At 39.9% G+C, this 11,244-nt stretch overlaps 1 protein-coding gene across 2 annotated transcripts in view; it reads right to left on the bottom strand.

Moving 5' to 3' along the window:
- Positions 1–545: 545 nt before the first annotated feature.
- LOC145459239 (neuropeptides B/W receptor type 1-like) overlaps positions 546–11,244 on the bottom strand; it is a 43,873-nt gene continuing 33,174 nt past the window's right edge. For both annotated transcript variants that reach the window (XM_080337886.1, XM_080337887.1), the window contains exons 8-10: positions 7,647–7,867; positions 6,210–6,356; positions 546–3,121 (exon numbers count right to left, since the gene is read on the bottom strand). In XM_080337886.1, the coding sequence (XP_080194012.1) occupies positions 3,035–3,121; positions 6,210–6,356; positions 7,647–7,867 (455 nt within the window). In that variant the 3' untranslated portion in view covers positions 546–3,034. The remainder of the gene's footprint in view (positions 3,122–6,209; positions 6,357–7,646; positions 7,868–11,244) is intronic.

Here is an 11,244-nt window from a genome sequence, read left to right as displayed (position 1 = left end):
TGATGGTCATTAGTCAAGTATTGCTATGTGAGATTCTGCGTTACGCCAAATACAGACATGCCTAACGATCTACAAGTTATTCCGCCGCGCCGAGCGTGTGTGTATGATTTATACTGTTAACTCATAAAACTACCAGTCACTAGTAGCGGGCCTGCGATAAGTTAGCGTAGGCCCCGCTTGTAGTTTTTATGGAACGAAAAATCACCGCCCTATCGAGTTCTATTACGCTCGCAACACTTTACTCTTCTCACAGTGATGGCCAGACTACGCCAATCTCACGTTGTAGTAGGTGGCGCTAATTACTCTTCGACTGATCTGATACCCTGTTTGTCGGGTTCGCATTCCTGAGAGATCGCTTTTCTTCTATTTTGAAAAGTTGACTAAAATATTCAGAAATACATATTCAATATTCGTTTACTCGCAGCCAGACAGTAGGCAAATAACCCCATTGGGGCCGCGTGTTTTGGGAACCACTGAGCTACACACTGCCAGAATCTACTCCACAAGTACAAGTCCCATAGCATTGCTCCTACTCAGTCTTAAAATGCGTTCTGCAAAATTTTATTACTGTCGCAAACATTGTTCAATGATTATGAAAGTAAGAACCATACAATAACATAACATACCGCGTTGAAAGTACCATACACAATTACCAACATACGAAGCGCCCACAATACTTAGTAAGTAATGCGGTCATGGTACCACTATGACTTCTATACCCGAATGGTGATCAATATACACATCTAAAATTGGACAAAGTAGAGATATAAACCGTAAGCCGTCTGTACATAATAATACACACAATATACGACACCATTCGAATTAAAGCATATGCATATATATAATCGTATTGAATAGTATACTCATATTGAAATGAGCTCGAATATTTTCGAGTCATCGCCAGCATGTATAGTCTCTACTAGTTTGCTGACAATTACCCCTGACGAGTGTCAGCCGAAAATATTCGGGATCATTTCAATATGAATATACTGTTCAATTGTATATTGAAGTTCTGTACCTCCAAGAAGCTCTTCAAATATATATATATATCCAAGGTGATCACTCAAATACCGTGTTGTGGTTTGGAAGTTTGATCGGCAAAGTAGGGTCACTTTACGTTGCGATGGCAGGGCTGATGGTCAAAGTAGCTATCGTTATTTGTTTTCAATAAGAAGTATAAGTCACAACGCACAATACTACTCAACTAAATGTACAAGTAAGAATTTCATGGAAATGTCAAAGCTACATGTAGTAGAAGTAGAAAATGAAGAATTCAAAAGTACTCGACATTTTCGAGGACATTTTCAATTTCTTGTAAAAGGAGGACAAATCTTCCTATGGTAACCCTAACGTGCATACGTTCCTACGACATGCATAATTTGAATTAAAATGTTGTACTCGATTTCTACCACGGCATAAGTCCGAGGTAGGTGCTGCTTTCGTATGCCACCGGTGCACATTGATAACCGTATATCAGAGGCGTTACACGAGAAGAAATACACACTCGTTCGCTACGAATATATTCTAGACCTGGTTTTGCTTGAAAAGCTGAAAACTGTGAGCTATAGTGCACGTCTGCAAAACCCAGTCGAGTGCTTCGAAAAAGTAGAAGTACTTCTTTACTGACCGTCTCTGAGTGATGGTGACGATTACATCCCGATCGTCGATAATAATATCAAGTCGATATCAAAGAATGAAGAAATATCGGTATCAGCCATGAGGGGTTAAAATATCGGCGATTTTCGAGACGCCACAACGTGGTAGTAGGGAGTGAAAAGACAATAATCTGTGACTACTACATTGGGAATATTGATATATTCCAGTGGTTCTCAACCGGAGGTCCGCGAAACCTTTTTGTAAAATGATTGATAACCTAATTTGCAAATCTTTTTAAATTAGCAAAAGCAAGAGACAGTTTCGCTTCATAATTGCTGAAACTTCAGGGCTCACATCAGAAGAATAGTCGTCTGCGATAAAATATCCTACAATGCAAACTCATTTTAATTGCCAAATTGCCAATAGTCTATTGATACAAACATATATTGCTGTTTAGAGACGTTTTGTTGGGGTCGTTTGAAATAGTTATTACTGATTTTTTTTCCTAATTTGTCCCAATGTAAGGATTGAAACCACGCCACGAAATCCATTTTCTACAGCGGTATAAAATTATACATAACCACTATTCCAGAATAAATTCAAGATAAGATGATAGATAGAAATGACTAGACTGGACCGGGGACAACGACGGACGTTGACGAAAAACTATGCTTCTCAATTTTGGTGCCATATAGGTAGCGATCGCAGCAAAAGGTCTCGTCGGAAGCGTTACGCGTTAATATTACATTCCTCAGCGCTTATTTTTGTGGGAAAATTTTCGGCACTCGTTCATATCAAATCAAATACGTGGATTTTCAAGACAATAACTATAGCTGCAAAAATCGATTCGAAATAATAAAAGCCTATATTCAATTTCTACATAGAGTATGATGTTATTTTACGAAAAGTCATTTTGTAGCTGTTTCTCACAAGCCTACAGTTAATATTTGCACAAGGCAGATTACGGTTGCACGATAATTGAGCTAATTTTGTACGAAAACTTGAGAGGGTCCGCGGGGGTCCGTGACAATTCAAAAGGGGTTCGCGAAGACAAAAAAAGTTGAGAACCACTGATCTATTCCTTATAGCTTACAGGTGTCGAGATGCAGCCGTTCTAGTTTCTTTCATGTCCAAGAATAAACATGGTTGTAAATCTGTTCAAATACATGCTCTGAAGTTTTGGGAATGTGACTTAAGGTATGCAATAATTTTTGAATATCCAGTTATCAGTGAGGGTGCTATAGTTATCGGTTTATTGGCCTGGCTATAGTGATCATGCTTGACGAGTAGGCTAAATGTAACATTGGATTGTAGTCATAAAAATCGAATATACATTCTAGAAGACATCAGTTCGAATACGTAAGTGACATCTACTTTTCAGCTCATTGCATTGCAAAAATGGGAGAGGAGGGTATATTGTCATCATTTAGCACATTCGTCAGACTTCTTGTGTATCCAATTTTGTCTGCACAGTGTTGTCTAAAAGCGACCGATAATGTCCATCCTGCCTGCAGTTGTCCTCGCTCTGAAATAAGAAAATATTTCGTGAGCATATCCTATATCTCCCCCTCGCTCAATTATGATCGATTTCATTTTGTTTAGGACAGTATGGTTCTTTACTGTGGTTCATTGAGCCAGTATCAAGCGTGCCCTGGAAGCCGGGAGGACACACATTTAACTCATACATATGATTTGTGATTTTTAGCCATCATTGGTTGGAGACATTTAGGACCGAACAGAAGTCGAATCGCGACTGATGTGGTGGTACGTCGTGTGCATGTGCAGTGGCTTACTCAGGAAGGAGAGGTAGGGGTTCATATCGAAAGGGCGATTTTATCTGTATTATTATGTATAGCTCATTTGTAATTGAGCAATTGGTTTCACGCTGTTTCGTTTCTACTGCATATAAAGATGGCTTTCTCGCATTTTACCTTTGTTCATCCATGGCCATTAGGGTTGTCCATAATTTGGAAAATCTCAAAATTTATGCGTATCCATGTCTCATTTTATAGATTATAGATAAAAAACGTCAATGAACCTGCAATAAGCTCACAGGAAAGTCGTTAACATTTGTCTAAATGCGTTTGAAAGTAGCTGCCGTAGAGTGGGCGTGTCAGCGCCCATAGAAGGGCAAGCAGACTAGTAATCACGAAATCACGGCGCTTGATTGGCTAATCTGCTATGCTTCAATGATCACGATGGTGGCGGCTTGCTGATCAGCTGGTCAAGCAGTCGGCTAACGGCGGTGATTCTGTAAGCGCATTGTAGGTTGATCCGCAGATAATGATTCAAGATAATTCAGAACATGTTGAGTGACGAAATACATGATGAACAAAGAACAGCTGCTACACAAAAACTTCTAATACATGACTTGATGGCTTATTGTGAAGGCAACCGTTGTAGCCTGTATGCCTTGTTTTCATCGAGGGAAAGCACAAAAACACGAGAAGAAATATTGCAAAGGCGCTTATGCAAGTGGCGAACGAGCTTCTAGTTTCAGAGGGGATGTTCCATGATTGAATACAAATATAAAACTTGACATTGACACTACTGTGTCTGATCTTATCTTGTCATGGTAGCCTATATAATTGAAGTATTAAAAGCTGTACGGGCTGGATGAATCAGTCATTTATGCTTGGCACATTCTTGCAGCATAATGAATCATACCCACGAGTGCTGTCTAAGTCCTCAATGATGCCCCAGAAGAAGGTCTAAAGGCAAGCATAGACTATGTATACTGGTAGGACCAGTAAAGAGACTGTTCGCTTGCATTGTTTAGCATGTCCTGTTCATAATGAATCTTGGATCATTACCGGCTGCATCACAACTAATGCTTGAATCAAACCAGACATGGACATAAAAATGAATGTATTGAAGCGGTGCGGTAGTTACATTTCTTTAGAGTCCCAACGCAAGCTACCTGGTCGGCCCACATATCTTCTGAGCATACAGGATTGTGTCCAGAATCCATCTCGCATGGTGTGCTGCACCAGTTTGGCGATAACTAATATACTTTACCTGCACTGCATCCAGAAAAGCAGGACCACTTGGCGTAATCTCAATCATATCAGATAGGTATTTTTGGGATCTATAAGTTCACAAGCATTCGCTGTTTCACCTCTGTCATGCCTGCAAGAGGGTATTGTTGTTCTGAACCTATCGTTATCTACTTTTAACACTAAAAATTCAATGACCAAGTGTCTCATTTTAGTATGTAATCACCAACGTACAATGCGCTTACAGAATCATCATTGCCGTTAGCGTACTTCTTGAACTAGTAGAAGCACATAATCAGCAAGCCGCTGTGGTCATGGTCATTGAAGCATAGCTGATTAATCAATCAAGAGACGTGATTTCGTGATTACTAGTCTTCTCGCCGTTCTATGGTCGCTAACCCGCCCACTCTATGTCAGCTACTTTCAAACTCATTTAGACAAATGTTAACGACTTTCCTGTAAGCTCATTGCAGGTTCATTGACGTTTTTCATCACTAATCTACAGAATGAGACATGGATACGCATATATTTTGAGATTTTCAAAATTTTGGACAACCCTAATGGCCATGGCTCATCTGAAGTTCAGATTATGAACGTACTCAATCAGTCATGTGGTAGATTTTAGTTTTTGGACTCGGCGAAATTCGAGCTTAGTAAAGGTTACCATCCAAAACTTTCCGGCAGTTCGTCAAATATGTTTCAATTTTATTCTCAATTGCAAATCGTAAGAGTTTGCCCATTAATTAGAGAAATTAAACACCAAATTTTAAATTGATTTAGAACGCTCGTTGCCCTGATACAGAGTGAATGGTCTGCTTTCGAATAATCTTATGAAACAACCCTGCACGGGTTGTGCCAAACTAATTAAAATTAGCCTGCAACTGGTCAGCAGTAATAATATGTTAGATCAAAGAAGATATTTTAAACAAAATCTGACGAAACTCGACAGTCTAATTCTGTGACAATTGACAGTATAATGGAATCTAGCAAACAGCGAGGTTGCAGTCCTTCCAATAGGAACATAAGAGGCAAAATGGAATTGGTCGTTTTAACAGGGCTTTATTTAAAAAATGCATTCAAAACAAAAATCCATTTAAGACAAACATGATTAAAACACGACCCTTGTTTGAAACATGTTTTTTTAGCCATGAGGACAGGAATTTTTATTTGTGACGTCACAGTGTGTTGGTATTGACAATTGAAAATTTCAGGTAAATGTGGCTCCTTGACGAAAAAGGCTTCCGATCCCTGTCTTGAATGGACCAAAATATATCTTTGATCAGGACTACATCGTTATGCAACATTTTTACGGTCGGCGATCATCATCATCATCAGAACACTCGTTCCGTACCAATGATCGATATCTACTTGCTATAACTGTTGAACCGACGACTTCGAGGGTTCCAACCTTTCCATGTCGTATACGTCGACTATATCGGGTGGTAATTGTCCGCAGGCTCATACTACTTATTTTTTCGAAAATATTTACACAATTATGGCAAAACTATACAACTTTTGAAAATAAAAAGTTTGTTTCTTCAAAAATAGCAATTTTAAAAACACCATCTGTTTTAACTGCAACCCTAGTGCCGACGCCTAATTTCTATCGACACATACCGCTAGCCGTTTGTCGCTGTGCGACCGATCTCTTTTCAACCCGAGCAGAGTGATTTTCCTTGACTTGTGATGGAACGCGCTGTCTGAATTGCTTCCGTTGGACGAAGTCCTCCGATAGATTGCAATGCCGGCGCTCTTTTTCTGCCCCTAGGATGAGATTCACGAGAGTATAACATGAAGCATGGATACATGAAGGCTGCGATTTTGCCAAAATCATGTCAGCAGCCTATCCAGCCGTGAAATTTCGGAAGGTTATGATTAAAAAAGTTCATCAATTGGTGCTGAAAATAAATCAAAAATGAGCACGAATATTATGAAGGACAATGTTATATCCTATATATATTATATCTATATATGTTGTATGTTATATATGCTATATGTAATGTTAGTTGTAGTTTCAACATTAGAGCATTGGACCCCAGGTTAACAAAAACAGCCATGGAGAGAGAGAGAGAGAGAGAGAGAGAGAGAGATCAGATTTATTCTCGTCTGTATGATCCTAATGCTTTGGCGACGGAGATGTGATGCAACCTTTCAGGTAAGGTTATCTAGTCTACAGCACCATGATTTTTCTCCTCCATGCTACCTGAATGCTGAGCGCCGAGCTGTGTGGCATCGGATACCAGTTTTGGAGTCTTTGGTCAGGTCTGGCGGGGCATTGAACCCCGACCTACCGATACGACCTACGGACCCACAAGTCGCGGGCGCATCACCATTACGCCATTACGAATCAATAATAATCGAAAACGGTTACTAAGGACAATATTAGATTAGATTTAGAATTACTCAATTCGCGAAAACTAGCACATTTAAACAAGCATGACTGCATGAGAATAACAAATGTCTGTAGAACAAGCTTGGCTCGTTTCGTACTATACAGTTATCCTGTAGCATTTACAGGACAACAAGAAATTCGATTAGAATTAAGAGTATAGAAACATTTCACAAATTAGATTAGAATTAGAATTACAGCAAAGAAATATTTCACAAATTAGATTAGAATTGAATAACCGGCATTTCGCTCTAATTATCTAATTATAATTAGATGTGTACAATGATCTAGTTGTCCACGTCTGCAATCAACCAAGTAGGCAATAACAACAAAGGAGTAAAGCGACGATGGCAATCACCACATTGTGATAATTGTTTACCGTTATTGTGGAAATGTTGTTGTTGCTGGGGTCACCAAGTGTCTGGTTCTGACTTCGTATAATATACACTTGGTGAACAGACATGACAATGCCTTCTTGTTAAAAACTGTGTGCCATGAGGACGCATATTAAAGCTCTCTGAAAACGATTGTTGAATCTCTGAACATCTACAATATCAGGACGTCTTCCAGACTTGTAATCGAGCAAGCGTATACGGAGTTACTTCTACTTCTACTTCAGTAGCAACGCTGACTGCTGACCAAGCGTGTTTGTATGTTAAAGTTACCTCATCTCCAGTACTGTTAAGCGATTTTCGAAACACGGAGCCACGACTGGATGTCCTGCGCTTTATAACTAGCTGCGTGTTGTGTACGCTTTTCCTGAACCTCTCCCTGAAGTTATTCCCGAGGAAAGTGTACAGAATCGGGTTGATGGCTGAGTTTGAGAACGCGAAAGCGGCGAATATCTCTTCCAATCCGTAGCATACCGCGACAGAGGAGTAGAACCCTGCAAAAACGAAGGGCGTGAATGCACAGTAAAGTAATACAGTCAAACTACAGGCCAAGGGTTTTTAACCGGGGTTCGCCGGAGGCCAAGACACACACCCAACTCATCCAGCAAAATTTATATTGATCTGCAGTTCCTTCCGATCCGTTTGATTTGTGTGAAAATCATGTTCTAATGGTTTTGTTTTTTTACCATTGTTGTTGATGCACAGTTCATTTTATGCACCAGTATTCTATGTAAGTGATGTGGAAGGTTCTTGTTGTTGTGACTAGGCGTAAATTTGGAGTTCGACGGAGGCTTACAGATTAGTGTAAGGGTTCTCCAGGTTAGTTAAGATGCTATAGGCGTACTCGTTTTTGCTATGCCACTTTATTATTCGTAATACAAAGTTAGATCCAAACCACTTCCGACAATTCAGTGGTGGATAATTATTTTTCTCCGCGGGCGAAATAAGAAGCAGAAGATACGTTGGCGGGCCGGGTCAAAAATTTTAGCTGTGTTCTCCAGCAGTGAATTACACTGTTAATAAATGCTGCTGAGTGGATGTGTTGATATTAGGAAAGGAGAAAGTGACGGTTAATTACCAAAAAAAATATTTATTTGCCGTCAGATTTCGGAAAAAATGTTAAACATCATACATTTAGTGTATTTAGTGCAGAACTTACCAAGGTTAGCTTGTGAACGTGAATCTCTAAATTTCTGAGGTTAACACACATAACGCGAATGTGAACCACACGTTCACACCATCCCTCTGCTAATCAATGTATATCGCGTGTGATCTTCAGTTCGTGTGAACCCCGGTAAAGAACCATTGTTCTAACATGCACAATTGTATATACCCCACGGAATGAAGGCAGGCTCACGCCACAACTAGTCTATGGATAGTGCTAAAATGCACAGGATTTGCGGGGATTGCGGGCCCGGGTGTGTATTCACGCAATAACGGCTATATTACTGCAGTTTCATGCCCAGCTAGCGAAGCGAGTACTTAGGCAAACTCCTGGTAGGTCGGGATTGAGAATCTGAATAACTTATCAACTGCGAAACTGAATTATACTGGCGTCCTCTTTAGTGGTGACGTGTTCAGGAAATGAGCAATTAGCTCTTCCATAGCTTGCGTATAGGTATCATTATTGCTCCTTCCGCTAACGAAATAATAAAATCAATGACGTAATATAGTCCCTTCAGCAAATAGATGTCAATTGGCGGGTGTAAGATTAATGCGAGTTTACCATTATCACACGCAGAGATACAGAAACGCATGCTTCACACAGAGCCTTTCAAAAGGGTTCGCACCATCCCATATGAAACATTGGAGCATTTGATTGTTTGAAAAAGCTGTTCGCATCAGTACAAATTGGGATATAAAAATGGACCGCTTGGGGTATGTAACACCAAAGCAGGGGTACGAGATGCATTGTGAAATTATGCGCTATTTAAGGCTCAAAATCATTTCGCAAATAAACATCAAGTAGAGCATTTTTGGCGGATCTATTCAACTCGAAAATTTCGTCGCGCTTTGCGCGATTTCATGTCAAAGTGATTTGTTGCTTTTAAAGTGGGTGCCAATCAGACATGGGGTGATTACTTCATGAATGTAATCGATTGCGATTACGATTACTTCGGAATCACGCGATTACGATTACGATTACAGCAAAATCAGGAAGTAGTCGATTACGATTACGATTACATTGGAAAAGTAATCACGATTACTCACGATTACATTTATTTTGCATCTTAGTAGTTATATTGGAAGACAATACATGGATTGCGCTGAAAAGGTCTAATGAGATAACATATTTCTTCAAAACAGATGCGACATTTGCTTGTTACGTCACAATGCACATATTGCCCATTTTATAAAGGACGATTTATCGCACCCAATGATTTGCATTATTGCCAGGTCCATAACTGCTGCACCCCAAATTCTCCAATATGGTGGGGAGCGTGCTCGGAGGGGACTCAAAAGTATTTCGTGAACCAACATAAATTATAGCGTATTCTCGACAGATTTCATTAACTTGAAAATTCTCTTTGAGCTTTGCCATTTAAATTTAAATGTCTCTAGACAGCTTGATTTCGAAATGCAAACGTCTCCCCTCAAGAAATAAAGGATGCATAACTCATAGTAATAGGAGTAGTAGGATGGGATTCGTTTGTTACCGTCCAATCAGAGAGCGCCACGTCATCCTAATTGCCACGCCCATTTTCATACCCTAAGGGTACATTCATCTGCTACGTCATCTGTGCCACATCATCAAGCGCCACGCCTATAGTGCCACATCATCCATCCATTGCTATATCATCGCTGCATTGATTGCCGCATCTTGATACTTTTCTCAGATATTGTATTATGTGTATTTAGGACTAATATCATCCGTCCATATTTTTTAAACTTGATTTTATGTGTATAAGTTACGGTTTCTGCAGTTTCCACATTTTAGGACTTATGATTGCCGCGTCAAAACTTACCTTGGCTAGAATCGACAGATATTGTATTCTGTGTATTTAGGACTATGTATTTAAATTCCTATTCAGATTATACATAAATGCGAAAACTATGATGTCTATGCAAGGCTATATTCTCCGGATAATATTATTAATATCAAAATTCTACACATCATCACTATAAAATGCGATTTTGAGCGCTGCGACTTGATAATATCAATCCCTACGCTTCTGATGCATGATTTTTTGTGATAAGGATCTAGGTAACATTCAGAGTCTGCAACGATTGTTAACTCAGCACTAAAATGCCAACGGAATAGCCGCAGGGGTCCGGTTCTCGTCGCTATAATTAAACGAACACATTCGCCGCAGGTACGCGATCCCCGACGCTATAATGATAGGGACAAATTAGCCGCATGAAAGTGAGTCTAATGAATATAACGACAGACAACAAGTTAGTTGAAAAGTAAAACTAATCGTGACCGATGCAAGACGGCGTGAAACAGCGCTTTCGCTCGAGTCTTGTAGTGACCACATTTCATACGATTCAGTCCTTTTCATGTCACTAGAATAAGGGTGATTAAACCGACCGAGGTCTCCACATTTTAAGCCTTATTATCAGCTCGCAGTACAACCGCTACCTGTATAATGTTTGCATGTCGAGTATAAGGGTATTTAACTCAGCACAAAAATGCCAACGGACGAGGCGCAGGGGCCCGGTTCTCGTCGCTATACTTAAACGAACACCTTCACCGCAGGTACGCGATCCCCGACGTTATAATGATAGGGACAAATTAGCCGCATGAAAGCGAGTCTAATGAATATAACGACAGACAACAAGTTAGTTAAAAAGTAAAACTAATCGTGACCGATGCAAGACGGCGTGAAACAGCGCTTTCGCTCGATTCTTGTAGTGACCACATTTCATA

This window comes from Botryllus schlosseri, chromosome 16, assembly GCF_051294905.1.
Source record: "Botryllus schlosseri isolate E-star chromosome 16, Bs_hap1, whole genome shotgun sequence".
NCBI lineage: Eukaryota > Metazoa > Chordata > Ascidiacea > Stolidobranchia > Styelidae > Botryllus > Botryllus schlosseri.
This window is presented reverse-complemented; position numbering and strand designations above follow the sequence as displayed.